Source organism: Elephantulus edwardii, unplaced genomic scaffold (genome assembly GCF_000299155.1).
Source record: "Elephantulus edwardii isolate Elephantulus edwardi_28Jun2011 unplaced genomic scaffold, EleEdw1.0 scaffold00340, whole genome shotgun sequence".
Classification (NCBI taxonomy): Eukaryota; Metazoa; Chordata; class Mammalia; order Macroscelidea; family Macroscelididae; genus Elephantulus; species Elephantulus edwardii.
In genome coordinates this window covers 1,658,376-1,677,671 of record NW_006400090.1, presented here as the reverse complement: position 1 = coordinate 1,677,671, position 19,296 = coordinate 1,658,376, and the positions used below count along the sequence as shown (strand labels likewise).

The 19,296-nt window shown below is 45.1% G+C and overlaps 1 protein-coding gene across 1 annotated transcript in view; it reads right to left on the bottom strand.

Annotated features, from left to right (window-relative positions):
- LOC102864861 (tubulin gamma-1 chain-like) overlaps positions 1-4,388 on the bottom strand; it is a 7,342-nt gene extending 2,954 nt beyond the window's left edge. The window contains exons 1-7 of the mRNA XM_006901724.1: positions 4,340-4,388; positions 3,939-4,051; positions 3,598-3,765; positions 3,040-3,108; positions 2,621-2,700; positions 1,265-1,391; positions 53-139 (exon numbers count right to left, since the gene is read on the bottom strand). Of these exons, the coding sequence (XP_006901786.1) occupies positions 53-139; positions 1,265-1,391; positions 2,621-2,700; positions 3,040-3,108; positions 3,598-3,765; positions 3,939-4,051; positions 4,340-4,388 (693 nt within the window). The remainder of the gene's footprint in view (positions 1-52; positions 140-1,264; positions 1,392-2,620; positions 2,701-3,039; positions 3,109-3,597; positions 3,766-3,938; positions 4,052-4,339) is intronic.
- Positions 4,389-19,296: the final 14,908 nt, after the last annotated feature.

Genomic DNA, 19,296 nt, shown 5'->3' with positions numbered 1-19,296 from the left:
CTTTCAGCAGTGAGGGTCCCAGCTCAGAGGGGTCAAGGAGGTGGGGCCTCACCAGCTGGTTGATCTGGGAGAAGGATGGGTTCTGGATGTGCAGGCGGTCTGTGGCGATCCGGTTCAGGGCCGTGTTGTCCAGCACCACCTGTGGGTCAGAAGAAGGTCACACCTTAATAAAAAGCTGAGGGGAAAAACAGCAAAGAAACAGAGTATTAGCTTAGCCCCCTATCTCTACAATCAGAAAGTAGGTGTGTTCATTTTAAAGAAAAGCACTGTCTTTGGGACATCACAAGACATTTTAAACTTTTTTTGCACCATCCAGTGCAGTGAGCAAATGGTAAATATGCCCAGCTGCCAGCTGTAAGGTTGGACATTCAAGCCCATACACATGTGCCCAAGACAAAAGCCCTGGTGATCTAATTCCTAAAAAGAGTAGCCACTGAAAACTCTGCTGTTGTTAGGTGCCACTGAGTTGAGCTCAACTCAGAGTGGCCCTGCAAACAATAGATCTGAACCCTGCCCTATCCTGTGCCGTCCTCATCATCTCTGACACACTTGAGCCCATTGTTGCAGACACTGTGTCAGTCCATCTCATTAAGGGTCTTCTCTTTCACTGCCCTTCCACAGAAGCATGATGCCTCTTTCTAAGGAACAGCCTCTTCTAGCAACATACCCACAGCATGTGAGGCGAAGTTTCACCATCCTGGCTCCAAGGATGGTCTCCAAGACCTATCTAGGGAACACAACTGTACTCTGATTATGGGGTTGCCAGAGTCAAGAGCAACTCGTTTCCTGTGCCATGTACTGTGCCTGCCCAGGAGATACAACAGAGAGCAAAACTTGTATGGTCTCTCTCCTCATGAGGCTTCCACTTTGGTGGAAAGCGGCAGGTGTTTTTATAAACCAACAGAAATGTTTGGGTACAAGCTGAAATAGGTAGAAAGGAGCCTGACCTTGACAGGATCACATTCCTAAGCAAGGAGCCCTTGAACTGGAGTTCAAGTATGAGTAGGCATTAAGTAGGCAGAACGGGGAGGGAAGGGGTTCACTTTGTCTTTTTCTCACTTAGACTCATTTAGTCTTGCTGCCGAACGAGTCTTAAAGTAGCTTAAAGACCTACTTGTGGGCTAGGGCCTTATTAGATACTAGTCATGCAATGTGGCTTTATCACATCTCTCTTCCCTGGGAAGGAGCTCAGGAAGCACAGGGCATTTATAATGATGCAGTGCTATGGGAGCCAGAGCAAGGCCCTGCATTCCTCCACGCTCACCACACAGTCTGCGTTCTGTGTCAGCCTCTTGAGCGTGAGCAGCGAGTTGTAGGGCTGCACCACCACGTCGCTCATCTCGTCCTGATTGGGAAACACGGAGTACGTCTGCACCAGCTTCTTGGGGTACCTGAAGGTGAGGAAAAGGCAAGAAGGGGGATGACACACTAAAACAGAGGACCCCTTTCACCACTCATCTTTGTCTTCTTTAGGGACAAGAGAAGACATTCTTTTTCAAGTATCCCCCATCCCATGTACTAAAGGGGGAAAGTAAAATTGAACTGTCAGAAAGGGTAAGCCTCAGGCATCAAACCCTGCAGATCACCTGTGTTGTAGCTCTCTGGTTCTGTTGCAACAGAAATCACAAGTAGATGGGTTTAACAAACAAAGATGTATTTTGTCACAATTCAGGAATCTGAACAAATTCAGAGCCCTAGCTCTAGAGAGAGGCTTTTTCTCTGTGTCAGTTCTCAGCAAAGGTCCTTGACTCTTCAGTTTCTGTTCCGTGGAGATCTCTCTTCGTCTTGGAATCTAAGTTAGCCCATATCTTCTCTGTTTTTTGGGTTTTTTTCCCCAATTTGTTTAAAGGTAGCTCTGGTGGTCTCACGGTAAGAAACTGCACTGAAATCTCAAAGGCAAGCAGTTCAAATCCACCAGCTTCTCTGCAGAAGGACGGGAAATCCCATCCCATGCGATTTACTGCCTCTGAAAAGCCCACTGGAGGGTCAGCTATGAGTCAATTCTGACCTGACAGTGTACAGCAGCAACAACACTTGTTTAATTTCTTATATTTCAAAAGAGATTGACTCAAGATATATCCTACACTAATCCTGCCTCATTAGGGAACTCTGGTGGCTTAGTGGTAAGGAGTTTCACTGGCAACCCAAAGAAATGTGGTTCAAATCTACCAGCTGCTGGGCAGGAGAAAAATGGACAGTCTCCTCCTTTGGGATTTACTGACTCTGAAAACCTGCTAGAGAGTCAGCTAAGGGTCAGGTGCCACTAGACAAGACAACACACAACATATATAATAGCAATCCTGCCTCATTTAAGTAACAGAAGCAAAACATTCCCAAATGACATTATAACCACAGTCATGGAAATTTTCCATAGGATTGACAACATATTTTTGGGCAATATAATTCAGTCCATAACAATCTCTCAAGGTAAACGCCTATCCTTTGACTTACTAATTCCAAAATATTCCCTGGGTATCTATCTTCAGTCCCTATGACTCAAAGGAGCAGATTTTAGACCCTCCAACTCAAGAGAAAAAATGATCAAAAGATTAAAAAAAGATAATAAAGGATATTACTTAGGGAACTAGAACTAATGTCCTTGCCCCAAACCCAGTTTCACCTGTCATTCAGCCGCTCCAGGAGGTAGGAGCCCAAGCCAGAACCGGTCCCTCCAGCGATGGAGTGACACAGTACGAAGCCCTGTGTGAAAAAGAGTGTAAAGCAGCCTGGAAGAAATATTTCAAGTTAGTTCCGTTCACTGCTCCTAACACACACAGTCCAAGATTTCTCCTGTGTCCTTCTAGGCTGAGGCTCCCAGAAGGTTCAGAGCCCAAATGAGAAACTGAATGATGTCCCCAACCAGATTATGGCCTCCATGAGGACGAGAAATGTACTTTCTTCAATTCAATGCTCTAAGCATCTGATAAATAGACAGTAGATACTTGATAAATAGGTTTTGAATAGACATGACCCATCACACCACCTGACAGACCACCCCTTGGCCTCTCCTCTGGGAGAAGTATGGGTGGAGATCCTCACCTCTAAGCTGTCACTGCCATCTGCTTCTCTGTCTATGATGTCAAAGATGTCTTCATGGATTTTCTCACCCTGTATAGAAAGAGGGGCTCTGGTGGTTGCTTGGGTATGTACTTGGCTGTCAACTGAAAGGTTGTCATTTGAAAAGCCACACATCTACTCCAAGGGAGAAAGACCTAGTACCCAGTCTTATAAAGACTCCTGTCTTAAAAACTCTATGCAGTAGTTCCACTCTGTCACAGGGAGTCTTTACAGGTTGACAACTCACTCAAGACCTAGAGACATGGGGAGAGAGGGTAAGGGTGAGAAAGTTCTGGAAGGCATCTCTTTACAGCCACATGAGCTGTCATCCTCAAGCAGAAAATGTGCAGTAGCCTTCAGACAGAACTGCTAGCTTGTAAATGCTTTGCACAAGATTTGCATACATCGCTTCTTGGTGGTCCTTTTTGTCAAGATACCCCTTTGGCCTCTTATTTATTGTCAATCTGATTGGGTCAAATGCTCAAATGTTTGAGCCTGCCTTGAAATATCACAAGTGTCTGGGATAGCCTGCCTGGGCACCTGCGAGAATCCGCTGGCCCAGTTGTTGCCAGCTCCTCCTCCGTGCTCTGACAGGTAGATGTTCTCCGGGTTGTAGAGCTTGGCATACGGGGAGTTGAGGATGGAGTGGATCACCCGGGGCTCCAGGTCCAGCAGCACCGCCCGGGGGATGTAGTGTTCATCGTCTGCCTGTTAACGGGAGGCGAGGACCGGCCTAATTACTGGACCCTTCCTGCCAGCCCTCCCTCCCCCAAGTCAGCAGCCCTGGCCTCTCTGCCCAGCGTGTTTCCCAGGACCAGGCCGCTGCCCCTCCTTTCAGGGTTCCTGGGCCACCGCTGGCCCTGGCCAAGTCACTGGGGCACCTGATAGAAAAAGACGTCCTTGCGGTCAGTGCCTTCGGTGGCGAACTCCTCCACGATGCCCTCGGGGCTGATACCATGCTCTGCGCACAGCTGTTTCCAGAACTCGAACCCAACTGGTGAATGGGGATGGGAAGATGCCTTGGTCTGCTGGAGCCAGAAAGCCTCAGGCAGCCCGGAGTCAGGGCCAGAGGCTGTCACACGCAGTGGGTGGGCTCAAGACCTCTAGGTCCGGTGTCAACACAGCCCAGAGCTGAGGGCCTGGTTCTATGGCTGGGGCTCGCTCATCATGCGCATTGGGGCCGGGCTTATTCGATGAGGAAGGGGGTACTGGAGACGTCAAGCAGTATGGAGGGACCCAAAGGGGGGGAACCAGAAGCTGGCGGGATCCGATGCTCGCTCACTTTGATTGCCGCACTGGCCCAGTTGCAAGGTGATGATCTCCCGGGGCATCACTCTTCAGACGCGTCCACGGTGCCCTTGCCAGGCGGCTGTCACTGCAGGAACGAATGCCTGGCAGTGGGGTGCGCAGGACGTGGGAGCGCGCGCTCTCCGTCTCTTGACGCGGGCACTTGGTCTGCGCGTGTGCAGTGAGGGCCTCCTTTCCACCCACCGGCCCGGGAGCCCAACTTCGGCATCATCTTCCCCTTCAGCAGCAGCAACAGCAGCTGGAATTCCGCACAGGCGCAAAGGGAGGCCACGCCCCTGGTCCAGCTCTGCGCCTGCGCGGTGAGAGGTGCTCCCCCCCTCGGGGTGGGGGGTTGGGGGTTGGGGATGGGTTGTGTTTGTGGCTGAGGGTCTTCACGAGAGTCCAGATGACCCTGGTTAACTTCGCTGTGTAACATGGTGAGTGGCTCAGCTGGGTAGAAGGGCTAGGTCTAAACCAACTTCCTCCTTCTTTAAAATTCTCACTTTTATTTTAAAGAACAAAAAAGTTTTAAACATACAGACCTGATTTGTGTGCTTATTATTGTGGGGGGTTAGGTCATAAAAAATAGTACCAAGTGCAAGGTCCTTTTGCCATCTGCTTTTTTCCCAGGCTTTTGAGATTAATTGGTATGGGTTTTATTTATTGCAGTCCTTTTAACTGGTGTATAGTATTTCATCAGATGAGGAAAAAGAACTTATTTCCACTCAAGGGAGACTAGGGTGTCTCTGCTTAGTTCCAACTGCATTGACCTTGTCTGATTAGCATTATGAGGGGAAATATCTCTTAAAGAGGGTTGTTTATCAATCAAAGCCCCCAAAACTGCTTCAGTTGTCATCAACTCTTGATCACGCCATGTTTTACAGAGCATATCACACTCCAGTAAGTTTTTCAAGGTCATGACTTTTTGTATGCAGATAATCTGCTCACAGATTCTTACTACTGGACCAGTAGGCATTGTCATGATGGATGGAGAGGAGATTAAAACTGTCAACAGCTTCATCTTGCATGAATCCACAATTAACACCCTTGGTACCAGCAGTCAGGAAATAAGGAGATGCATTGCAATGGGAAAATCTGCAGTTAGGGACCTTTCCAAATTATTGAGGAGTAGTGATGTCAGTTTGAGGACTAAGGTGCATCTGATTCAAGCCATGGTCTTTCTGATTACTTGCTATACATCCGAGACCTGGACAATGAATAAGGATGACGGAAAAAGAATTGATGCCTTTGAGCTGTGGTGTTGGAGAAGAGCACTGAACATATTGCTAGGAGGTGCTATTCCTTTGAGAGGAACATGATGTTGGGAAGGGTGGACAGTTGGCAAAGGAGAGGAAGACCTTCAATCAGATGAATTGACAAGGTGACTGCTGCAGTGGGCTCTTGAGTGTCAGGAAGTGTGAGAATGGCACAGGATACGACTGGTTTTAGATCTTTGGTTCATAGGGTCGCTATAAGTTGTACTTGATGGCACCTAACAACAACAACCTGCTCTTTATTCTCAGGTGCTTACCTCTGGGAGGTTTGAACCACCAACCATTTGGCTTACTGGTCCAGTGCTTAACTATAACACCAAAGACTCTATATTACTGGCCTTTTGAAATTCTTCCCTCAATGAATTGTCTGTTCTTACCTTTTGCCCATTTTCCTAATAGGTAGATTCTCTTTTTCTTGTTGATGTGTAGATGTGTTCAGGTAGTCTGTGAAATTTTTTCTTGGTTTCTATTGATAGCAAATTTGTCTCAGTCCATGGCTTCTCTTTTTACTTTGCATGTGATGCCGTTTGTTGGAGAAGATTTTTATTTTAATTTATGCAAAATTAGCCACCTTTTACGCATTTTCCTCTGCCTAGTTTTTCACTTCTGTTTTTCTCCAAAAGCTCCATAATAGTTTTGCTTGTTCCTTGTAGGTCTTCAGTTCATCTGGGATTTATTTGGAGGCCTGCTGTGAGATGGGGATCTACTTTATCTTTTCCATATGGACTGGCTGATTGTCTCGAAACCAGCTGCTCAAGAGTCAGTGCAGCCGCCTCTGTCCCTGAAACATTCCAAACTCCCACACTGATGTGGGCTGACTCTGGCTTCCCATTCCCTCCATTGGTCTGTCCGTCTGTCCTTGTCTGGCAGGCTTTCTCTGAGATTCACAGAGTCATACTCAAAGGAAGTATTTTTTTGTTTTCTTTTCTCTAAGAGAACTCAGCTGCCTTCCAGCCCCCACCTGGAATCTTCTAGACTTCTTTAGAAGGCTCTGGCTTGATCCCGTCCACTCCCACTCCTATCCTACCTCAGTTTCTCTCTTCTTATTCTGTCCTGTCTCCTGGCATCCTCCACTTCTAGTGGGCTGTAGGAAGATCTTGAATGTTCTCCAGGAGGATCCTATAGTTTTGCCCTTCCAAGGATATGTAGCTCCTCCCTCTGAAGGTAAGAGTAGGGTCAGAGCTCTTTCATTAGCTTCCAGGATACCCCTCCCAAACAGAACCACTCCTTGAGGACTGACTGTCTTCAGAAGCTTTGCCAGAACTCTTCCAGAGCCCGGAGTCTGCTCAGAACTGAAGAGCAACGCTTCACAGATGAGCAGAAACATGCCAGACCTCCCTACCCTCCCCATGAGTCTTGTAAAGTTCAATTTCTTTCTTTTCAAAATAAAAAACGAAACAAAACAAAACAAAAAAACCCCCAAAACACAACCAAACAACCCAACAAACTATAAGCAGTCATGAGCAGTGGTAAAACATGAGCATTAAAGTTTACTTTTTCTTGGTGTGCTCTGGTGGCCTAATGGCAAGAAGCTGTATTGTATGTAATCCCAGAGGTGAGTGGTTTGAATTCACCAGACGCTCTGCTGGAGAAGGAGGGACAATCTCCTCCTGTACCAGTCAGATCCAATTTGATGGTATACACACAGAAAAAAACCCAAAAAAAAATTTTTTTTTAAAGTTTACTTTTTCTTGTGATTAAATGCAATGCGTTGCTCCCTTCCTCTGGTCACTCAGAAGTGGGAACATGTCCTTCAAATCGCAGTTTATAGGCAAGCAGGTGAGAGGCTGGCAGTGGGGCTACACAAGTTGCAGTGTCACTCTCGTCTGAGAAGCTGTTTTGGACAAGCTGAGGGCTCCTCCCAGTTTTGTGGAAACGGAGATGGTTATGCACATTAGGAGCGTTGAGTAGAATCCCCCAGTTATTAGCCAACAGTGGCTTTCTGTTTCTGCTGAGAACTGGCCAGCTGATCGAGGCCAGTTAAATGAGATGATGCAGAAGCACTTAGCACAGCACCTGACTCACAGCAGGCACTCAGCAAATAGTTTCTATCGTTATCCCAGATGCAGTTAGAACTGAAGTTTGCAGCTTGGCTGCTGCTTCAAGTGGAACAGGCTTATTCAGAGAAGCGAAGTGAGTGTTTGCTTTACATAAACAATAACAAAATTTAAAAACCCAGTTTCTTGTCATGGGTCTATGGATTTGATTTCAGATCTAACTTCCTTTAAGGTGAACAGAAAGATAGGTCAGCGCTTGGATTTCAGGTCCAGAGTTTCAAAGTCATTACTGATGGTTTAATGAGTGAGTGTTGAGTTTCATTTGCTTGACTCCAGAGTCTCTGGATCAGGTATAACAATATAGTGGGTGGAATTCAGAGTTCCTTTGCCTGAGGCCCTTGCAGCTTCTGAAAATAAATGTGGCATTTGTGAATAACTAAGAAGTTGCTAAATGTCCAGACTGAGTATTAGAAATTCAAGTTAAGTAAAAAATTTTGTTGGGTGCATCTTTATTTCTGTCCTTTTCTAGATCCCTTCCTGCAGTATGTCAGGAACTTAGGTATCTTGCGAGTCAATAGGTGGAGATGAGAGGCAGTGAAATAAGGATGTGTCCAGAGACTGGGAGGAAGACTCACACTCATTGCTGTTGAGTTGGCACCAACTCAAAGCCAACCCTCCAGTGGATTTTCAGAAGAATGTAAATGACAAAGGATAAGATTGTCCATCATCTTCTTTGGAGCAACTAGTCGATTTGAGAGGGACATCATGCTTGGAAGGGTGGAGTGATGGAGAATGAGAGGGAGACCACAGATGAGATGGATTGATACAGTGACTGGGGTAATGAGAGTGAGTGTGTCAGAGACAGTAAAGTTGACAGGATAGAGCTGGTTTCAGGGCTGTTGTTGCGCTATGAGTCATAAGTGACTCAATGGCACATAACAACAACCTTTGCATTAGCAATGAAATCACACTGCCAACCCAAAGGTGTGTGGTTCAAATGTACCATATTACTTTCAGACTTATTTTCTATTTTTCTTTACCTTGTGAAAACAATAGCAATACTCAAACTATTAAGTTAGCACAATTTGATTCACAAAAAAACCTCAAGCTCCTTATTGTTTTACTTTTCCTTTGTCTTTATTTTGAAAGTCAGAAGCGATTAGAAGAACCATTCTCACTCACTAGGACTGGCTTTCCGTAGCTATTTTCCCCTTCTCAATGCCCATAACACTTCCTTCGCAGTCCTGATGCCACATTCCTCCTCAGACAGCCCAGCCTCCTGGATAATCTGTTCTGAATATAGATTGAAAATTTATGGAGACAGAATACATCCCTGGCAAAAAAAATTAAAAAAAAAAAAAAAGAATACATCCCTGGCATAAACCCTTCCCAATTTTGAACCATGCAGTGTCTCCTTGGTCTGTTCTGACAACTGCCTCCTGGTCCAAGTATAGGTTTCACATAAGCACAATCAAATGTTCTGGGATTCCCATTTTTCTCAGTCAGCCACAGTTTGTTGTGATCCACACAGTCGCAGTTTCAATCCACCAGCTGCCCCATGGGAGAAAGATGGGGAGTCTCCTCCCATACTGTTTATCGTCTCTACCTCTGAAAGCACATTGGAGGATCAACTGTAGGTCAGTTCTGATTCAATGACACTCAGCAACAACAAACAACAAGCCACCAGAGATGCCTTCTCCTGATACGCATATAATTTCTGATCAGCATTTTCAGTTTGAGGACTCTATACTTTAAAAAAAATATTAGGACAAGTGCATGGAGAGACATGTACAGATATGTGCTGCAGCAGTTTGTAGTGTTGTTGTTGTTAGGTGCTATCAAGTTGAGTACAACTCATAGTGACCTTACAAAAAAACAGATCTGAACCTTTTCCTATCCTGTGCCACACTCATAATCTCGGACACATTAGAGCCCATTGTTGCAGTCACTGGTTGAGGGTCTTCTTTTCTTTTGCCATCCCTCCACCTTCCTAAGCCTGATATCCTTCCCCAAGGAGTAGCCTCACCTAGCAACATCCCAAAAATATGTAAAATAGACCTCCAAGGAACATTCTGACTGAACATTCTCTAAGGCACATCTGTTTGTTATTTTGACAGTCCATGGAATATTCAGTACTCTACTCCAACACCACAATTCAAAGACATCAGTTCTGTCATTCTTACTTATTGTCCAGCTCTCAGATGCATAGCAAGTAATAAGAAAGACTATGGCTTGAATCAAGTGCACTTAGTCATTAAATTGACATCATTACTCTTCAGGACTTTGGGGAGGTCTCTGACAGCAGACTTTTACCAATGCTGACTGGTACCAAGGATGTTGATTGTGGATCCAAGTAAAATGAAGTCATTGACAATGTCAGTGTTTTCTCCGTCTATCTATTATGATATTGCCTATTGGCCTGATAGTGAGGATTTTTTTGTTTCTTCTTGTGTACTGTCAAGTCAGATCCACTGGCACAGGAAGAGATTGCCCCTCTTTCTCTAGCAGAGCATCTGGTGGCTTTGAACCACACATCTTTGGGATTGTAGCAAAGCTTTTTGCCACTAGGCCACCAGAGCACCTGGATTTTTGTTTTCTTGATACTGAAATGTAATCCATATTGAAGGCTGCAGTCTTTATGCTTGGCAGCAATCGCCTCAAATCCTCCTTACTTTTGACAAGCAAGGTTATGTCATCTCCATAACACAGGCTGTAGATAAGTCTTCCTCAAATCCTGATGCCACACTCTTCTTTAGAAAGTCCATCTTCGTGAATGATTTGCTCAGCATCCAGATTGAATAGGTATAGAGAAAGGATATAACCCCAATGCACACCTTTCCTGATTTTAAATCATGCAGTGTTTCCTTGCTTTCTTTGGACAATAGCTTCTTAGTCTGGGTTTAGGTTTTGTATAAGCATAATTAAGCATGATCAGTAGAGGTGTGGTTAAATAAACTATGGTCTATCCCAATTATAGAATATAAAGGAGCTGTAGGAGCTGTGTATAAGAAAAATGAAGTTGATTGTCATCAGTATGGAGTCCCTGCACGATGCAGAGAAGTACCTCAGAAGAAATGTCTGGCAATCTATTGCAAAGAAATCAGTCACTGAAAACTCTGTGGCATCAGCAATTACTTTAAATTAAAGATGACATGGAAAGAGGGCAGGGAAACTAGATTAATGGAAACAGAACAACCAGAACACAAATAATAAGGATGTTCATGCCCTGAGTCAAAATGATGAGTCAGAGGAAGAGTTTGATCTCCAACTTCACAAGAGGATAGTTATCAGTATCACTAGCCCAAGGCAGATTCCTATGAGGGGAAGGTAAGGCATATCTCCTCTCTCTAACTTGTTTTTAACCACCAATTCTGATACTATCTGCCCTCCCACAGCACTCTATTTCTCTGTTGGGTTTGAAAATTCATTGCAGTGGTCACACAAAACTCACTGATAATACAGTAAGAGATTCATTAGTGAAGTGACAGGTCACTGAAATCAGAAATTACTCAGCCATGCACAGAGGCTGACCTCTCCTTAGCCCTTGGCTTGCTTGTGTAACAAAGCTTTTAACTCCTCCAGTGAGTGCTTGGAGACCTCTGGTGGTGTAGTGGGTAGGGAGTGGCATTGCTAACTCAAAGACCATACCTCTCCGCCAGTTCAAATCCACCAGTAGCTCCATGGGAGAAACAGTCTCCACATGTGAACTTGACAGCCTCTGAAAACTCCACTGGAAGATCAGCCATGAGTTAGTTCTGACTTGATAGCAAGGAGTGTTGAGTTAAATAAGTGCTTAGAGGCACCTTCTCTCCAGCCTGAAGGTGCTCAGCTTTCTTGCTTCATAGGCTGGAAGCCTGCTGGGCCATCTCTTGGTTCTGCTGCCACTTACAGCTCTCTGGTTTCTGTGTCTGGGAGGTTCTCAGCACAGGGACACTGAGTCTACAGGACATGCGCTGCCCTCATCTCTTCTTCTGGTGGTTGCGAGGTCTCCCCTTTCCACCCTAGGATGTTCCATTTTAAGCCGTTCAGGATGGCAAAACTGACCAATTTCCTCATTAGGGTTCCATATACCTTATTTGCATGGTTCTACCTCCTCAGGGTATCATGCATCTTATTTACATTAGTAGCAAGCGGTCCAGTCTCATTGATGAGCCACAGACACCCCATTTGCATAGTCGCACCTAGTCATTTAGTTGTTGTGGTTGTGCTATACCCTCACTTGACTCATGGCTGAGCCTCCAGATGGTTTTCAGAAGTACTAATTCCACAGGAGGAGATGGCTTCTCTTTCTTCTGTGGAGCAGCTGGGGAAGTCAAACCACATCCCTTTGGGGTGGGAGCACAGCTCCTTAGCCCCAGGCCACCTGAATGCCTAGTCATTTAATGAGAGTTACAAAACTATCCAATAGACGTATTGCACTGGGCAAGTCAGGGACCTTTCCAAATTACTGAGGAGCAATGATGTCAGTTTGAAGACTAAGGCGCACCTGACTCAGGCCGTGGTCTTCTTAATCACCAGCTACACATCAGAAAACTGCACCGTGAATAAGGACTATAGAAGAAGAGTTCATGCCTTTTAATTGTGGTGCTGGAGAACAGTACTGAATATCTATGAACTGCCAAGAGACCAAACAGATATGTCTAGGAAAAAAGTGTAGAGGCAAAGCGAGGATATTCCTTGGAAGAATACAACATGTTTGGAAAGATGGAGGGTCAGCAAAAGCAAGAAAAACCCCTAATGAGGTGGACAGAAATGGGCTCTGGTGTGTCAGAGATGATGAGGATGGCACAGAATAGGGCAGAATTCAGTTTGACTGTTCATATGAGTTGTACTTGACTGTACCTAAACACCACTATCACCGCAAAGACTATGGATAGAAGGGCCATTATAAGTCACTCACTGCACTTTGTGAAAAATGTGACTTATGACACTGAGCAACTTGTGTAGAAAATGTTGAATGGAAACTTAATCTGCTGTGTAAACCTTCACCTAAAACGCAGTAAGATTTAAGAAGAAAACCTTACAGCACACAGTGGCTCACTAGGAATCAAAATCCAGTTTATAACCAATAGTACTATTTTATCACGAACATAGAAAGGTGGTTTACATATGTTGTTGTTGTGTACTGTCAAGTTGGAATCAACCTATAGCTGACCCTCCAGTGAGTGGGTTTTCAGAGGCTGTTAATCGCTTGGGAGAGTCCCCATCCTTCTTCCGCAGAGCAGCTGGTGGATTTCTGTCAAGTCATCTGGGACTCATAGCAACCCTGTGTACAACAACAGCTCTGAAGCGGGCTCTGTCTTGAGCCAGCCTCACTGACTCCGACACACACCTACCCCCATTTCCTCAGTTACTGTATCAATCCTCTCATCCAGGTTCATCCTCTCCTGTGCTGTTCCTCCACCCTTCTGAGAATGATGTCCTTCTCCAAGGACCAGTCCCTCCTGGACATGTGTCCAAAGTACATGAGACAGAGCTTCAGAATCCAAGGAGAAACTTGGTTTCACCCACTCGGCTCCACGATCAACACTCTTGGCACCAGCAGTCAGGAAATCAAAAGATAAATTGCACTGGGAAAATCTACTCTCAGAGACCTCTCCAGAGCACTGAGAAGCAACGACGTCAGTCTAGAGACCAAGATGAACCAGATCCAGGCCATGGTCTTCGCAATTATTTGCTATGCATCAGAGAGCTAGACAGTGACTAAGGATGACAGAAAAATAATTGATACCTTTTAGTAGTGGTGCTGGACTAGAGTTTTGAACTTCCATGGACCAACGAGGAAATGAATTGGTCTGTGTTAGAGAGGTAAATATGATGGGTGACAAAAATAAGTTACAGAACAATATAGACAATCTCATCCCTTAATGAGAAAACAATGAGAGTAGTTTTAAAGTATGTGGAAGAAAACTCAGAAGCGGCAGAGCTGTGTGAGAGATGGCATGTTGAGTTTAGGGTAAATGTGCAGAGTTTCAGGTGATGCACTGGAGAAATTGACGGGACCTAGATGTGTCTTGTGGAACAGGTAAAGGTGGTGGCTCTGTCCTGAGGGCAATGAGATGCTGCTGAAGGATCTTGCAATCAAATCAAATTTGCATGAAAGACTCCTCTGGCATCAGGAGAGTCATGCTTCCGTAGGACATGAGAAGATGCAGCACTCCCAACTGGGTCACTGCATGAATTCAAGCATGAAAGGAGGAGGGACTTGCCCAGGGCTTGTGAGGAAGGGACAGAGTCAGTAGATCCTGAGTGTAAAGAATCTACAGAAGACTGCATTTATAATGGGAAAGGGAGATAGAAGAATCTGAGCTGGCAGATTTTTAGTCTTGGAACTTTGGGTGAAGATAGGGCCATTTACTGAGACACCGAGAATTCAGGAGGAGCTTGTCTGTACGGGTTGAGTTTGAGGGGTCTGAGGAACAGCCATATGGAGGTAGGGAGCCAACAGACGACAGAATACGCAAGCCTAGGGATAAAGAGGGAGCTCTGGTGGCCTAGTGGTAAGCTATGCTGCAAACCCAAAGGCACACCGTTCAAGCCCACCAGCTGTTCTGTGGAAGAAGAATGGGCAGTCTCCTTCCTAGTGATTAACTGTCTCTGAAAATCCAGCTGAGGGTCAGCTATGGGTCACTTCCAACTCTACGGTACACCTTAACAATAGAGCTAAAGAAGAAATGCTAAGTCACACAGTTAAGCACTTAACCACTCACTGAAAGGTTGGCAATTTGAACTCAACCAGACGCTCCTCAGTAGATAGGTCTGGTGATCAGCTTTGGAAAGGTCACAACCTTGGAAACCCTATGAACAGTTCCACTCTGTAGATACGGGCTTCCCAGGAGTTGAAATCAGCTAGATGTAAGCTACAGGAACAGTAGAGCTAAGGAAAGAGAGCTAGTTAACACCCCTGCCAGCTGGCAATTAAAGCCGTACGTATGAATAAGGTCACCCAAGGAGAATGCACTCTATGGAATTGTTCTGGGTTGGAAGAGGATTGAGAATACGACCTGATTGTTATTGTTATGTGTTGTCGAGTCACTTGCAACTCATAGTGACCCTATGTGCAACAGCTCTGAACTCTGCTCTATGCAGGCTTTGTCTGACATAATTTGGTCATGTTGCAAGGAGAAGAGAAAGACATCATGTTTAGAAGGGTAGAGGGACAGTACAAGAGAGGAGGAGCATCGATAAGATGGATTGATTCAGTGACTGGGATAATGAGGGTAAGTGTGTCAGAGACAGTAAAGTTGGCACAGCATAGAACAGGTTTCAAGGCTATTGTACAGACGGTCACTATGAGTTGCAACAACAGTAATCACCATCTATTGTGATGCTTCCAATTGACCTAGTGGTGAGAATCTTTGTTTTCATGACCTTGAGCTTCAATCCATATTGAAGGCTGGCTGAAGTCCTTGACTTTGTACAGTAAGTGCCTCAGGTCTCCCTCAGTTTTGGCAAGCAAGATAAAAAAACAACATGTAAGGGATGTTTAACTGACCCTCGGGTGGGTTTTTAGAGGCAGTTAATCGCACAGGAGGAGATTGCTCACCCTACTCCCACAATGCTGGAGAAGAGTGTTTAATAGACCATGGACTGCTAGGAGAACAAACAGTTTTGTCCTTGAGAGGGTAAAGCCAGAATGCTCCCTGGAGTCAAGGACTCTGAAGCTTCATCTGACATACTTTGGGCATGTTGCAAGGAGGGGACTGGTCCTTGGAGAGGGACATCATGTTTGGGAGAGTGGAGGGACGGCGCAGGAGAGGAAGACCCTCGATGGGATGGATTGATTCTGTGAGTGGAGTGGTGGGAATGAATGTGTTTGAGACAGCGAGGTTGGCACAAGATAGAACGGCGTTTAGGGCTCTTGTACATAGGGTTGCTATGAGTCGCAAACGACTCGATGGCACATAACAACAACAACTCCCACAATAAAGTAAAAGTAAAAAGGCAAAGTAAAAGGAAGAGCGAGCAGATACACTGAAGGAAAACTCGTGTGTCTCATAGAGGTTTGCTTGTCTACCCTTCTGGCTTCTGGCTGGGCTCCGCTAATGTTTGGCATTCCACTCTCCTTCCAAGTGTTTCGCAGGTGAATCCTGATCAGATGAACCTGAATCATGGCAAGCACAACGTCTTGCCTCTGGCTGTTTTGGGAAAAGATTTATGGTGCAGTTCAGGTCAATGGAATGTGAGGAAAGACTCCAGGGCCTTCTGGCAAAGATCTTGATGATTAAAAATAAAGATATACATAGGAAGTGGTTTCTTTGATTCTTCAGCTGCACCTTGTCACTTCTGGATAGGGCATCTGGATCTGCCTCACTTGTCTTTCGACCATGCAGAGAGAGTCTTGAGGATAATAAGCCATGGTGCTAAGGGTTGGCAGAGTAGGAAGATGGGACACCCAGGTCCCTAATGACACTGTTGTGCCATCCAATTAATCACCCCTGGAATATCCCCATATCTGGACCCCTTGAAAGATGATCTATATTTCTCCCTAGTGTTTTTTTAAAATTTTTAAAAATTTTATTATTGTGTGTGTGTACCATCAAATCGGATCTGACTGGTACTGTCCTTCTTCAGCAAAGCGTCTGGTGGATTTGAACCACATACCTGTGGGATTGCAGTGCAGCTTCTTGCCACTAGGACACCAGAGCTCCCTTCTGCCTTGTGTTTTGAACAGTTTGGTTCATGTTTTCTTTTACTTGTAGCTGAAGGCCTAACCACGGAGAAGGGTATTGCAGAAGGCTACAAAATAGAAGATTTCCAGGAGGTAATGGTCTGGGCATCTGAGGCCGGCTATAGGGACTTGGAGTAACACGGGGATGCAGAAAAGTCCTTCTGATTCAGGAGACTATTGATGATGTTGCTGAGAATAGTGACCTGGGCCACAGGTGTGAAAGCTAGGTTACAAAACGCTAGGTACTTAGCCTTATACTTAGTTGGCACTTGGTGGATATTTGAGGAATTGTAACATTGAGGTGAATGGTAGCCAAAGAAGTGGGCAGGGAGTATAGATTTTAAAAGAGGTTTTAATCTGGAGTCTACAAATTCTCATGCTCACCTACACCCAAACAGAAAAATTTAAATTCACGAGCTCTGGTGGCCTAGTGGCAAGAAGCTGCACTTCAATCCCAAAGGCATGTGTTCAAGGCCAGGCGCTGCTCCATGAGAAAAGGATGGGCAATCTTCTCCTGTGAGATTAACTGCTTCTGAAAACCTGCCAGAGGGTCAGCTATGGGTCAGTTCTGACTCTACAATAACAGTGAGCCTCCAATGGCTTTCTGAGGCTGTAGATCGTAGGAGGAGGACACTGTCCATCTTTCTCCCTCTGAGCCACTGGAGCTGGTAGAGACTGATGACCTTTGTGCTATCAGTTCAACTTTCTATGGAGTGAGTACACCACCAGAGCCCCCTACGGACTCAGAAAGGGATCTCAATCTGGGGTCTACACATCCCCTGACAAAGAATCTCTAAACAGAATTCAGGGGATCCGCAGCAGAGGATCAGGAGAGGAGAGGAAGACCCTCCCGGAGGTGGACTGACACAGTAAGTGCAACACAGCAGATTGTAAGGATGGTGCAGTTTCAGGCAGTGTGTCTCTTGTGCATCTGAGGTCTCTATGGAACCACCTCAGCAGCACCAAACGACATCAGTTTGGGGGGAAAGAAGTCCATGTTGGCTTTGATCCACACCCAACTGAAACTTAGCTTTCCTTTTGATCGTAACTGTAAGCATCTCATTTCAGTGTATTAGCAGTGTTGGTAGCTTTGTTACCTGTACAAATCACGATTATTTTTAGATACAATTTTTTAATTGCAGGTGATTGTTTACAGTCATCACTGCTTTCAAATTATGGGAGTTATTAGACTCTTCTTAAGAGCTTGTCAACGAATGCATTAATAAGGAGCACAAAAATAAAAAAGCACGTGTTTTGATCACATTTGCTTTTAAATAATATGACAACTCTATTTCAATACAAGTGGTTTAGTTCCCTTTTTCATTGTCATCTGAGTGAAGCAAATTAAGTTTTCATTCATTTATTATTATTATTATTATTTATTAATTTATTGACTTTTTCCCCATTACAGTTTCAGTACCCATAATGTAATCACTTTTTCTACTACCTCCTGGCAATTCTGGTTTCCATTAATTCTTCTACTACCTCTCTGTCTTCCCTTTCTTTACTGATATTGTAGTGATCATCCCTTACTGGATATTGCTTTTCCCTTCACTAAAAGGAGCTCTAGTGGCCTAGAGGCACCACTGCTCTGTGGGAGAAGGATGGACAGTCTCCTCCCGTGTGATTGTCTCTGAAAACCTGCCGGAGTGTCAGCTATGAGTCAAATCTGACTCACTGGTACACAACAATAACAAAGGTAGTTGGTAAGTCTGTGCATATTATGTTATGTATTTAAAACCTTTACCAGACTTCCAAAGAGAAGGAATATACAGTGTGAAGAAGATTAAGAGCCTCTCTCAGAAGAGAAAGAGGGCACAAGAGACTCATACAGAGGCAATGGGGGTGTAGTGTCAGGGGAATGCCTACATTTAGAACATAATGGTGACTTCCATGTCCAAATACTGAAGGAACAGAGAATTTTGAGAGCCATCGTCCTTGGGAAGGCTTTTGGGTTATTGAGACCCGTGCTCAGGTGGAGGGATTAAGTAGAGGAAGGAAATTTTTTCCCCACAATAAAAGGGAGGAAAGGATAAGTGTAGATAAAAATAAGCGTTTCAGTGAGGTGGGAGTGGGGGACAGGAAGTTGAGGGGGCTTTTGCCTGTTGGCTTCTATTTTCACTGTCAAGTAGGAGTGAAGTTATCTGCAGAGAGTGACTAGAAGAGCGGAGGTAGATAAAGGTAGGAAACAGAAGCCAGGGCCAACATGAATATGTAGAGGGACTACCAGACCCGGGATGAGAGGGTGAGGAGGTTAGAGAACTAGCCGGTTGTCGTGGCAACAGCTTGTGTGGGTGTGCAGTGTCTCTGGCAGAGCTCAGCTGCCCCCGTGTAGGAGTAGAAAATCAGCCAGAGCCAGGGCTGAGGTTGTACCAGGAGGATGAGGTGAAGATCAGGGCAATGAAGGAAGGATGGGTCGGGATGTCCAACTGAGTATAGAAGCGTGAGAAGGTGAGATAAACACGGGGAAGTTTTGGGCAAAGGCAATGAGAAAGTGGGAGTGCTAGAAGTGGTTGGTGGTACAAGAGTGAGTCAGTTTAAAGTCAAGCAGTAGTTTCATGGGATGGCAAGTGTTAGGGGCAAGCCATGGTTGGGTTGGCTGAAGCAGAGAACAGGAAGCAAATTAGAGGTCAGGAGTTCCAGAAATGGCCAGTCCAGGATTCTGAATGGGACCTTACTTGTGACCTAGGATTAAGATAAGGCTGATCTTTGGGCAATGTGGAGGAATAATTTAGAAGTTGAAACAAGTAGTAGAGTGTGGTGGAGTTGGGTGTATGTGTCCCACAGGGAAAGCAGATTTTTCCAACAAAGCAAAATAGTAATGGTTTAAAAGTAGCAATGAAGAGACAAAAGAATGCCTAATTCCCATGGAATGAAGAATGAGAACCCTACTTTTTATGTATAACCAGCCTTCAAAGGATAATTAGCCTTTATTAGGCTGTAAAAATAATACAATTTCGGATCACAGATAATCTAGTACGGTGGTTTTCAAGCCAGTAAAGTAGCCCCT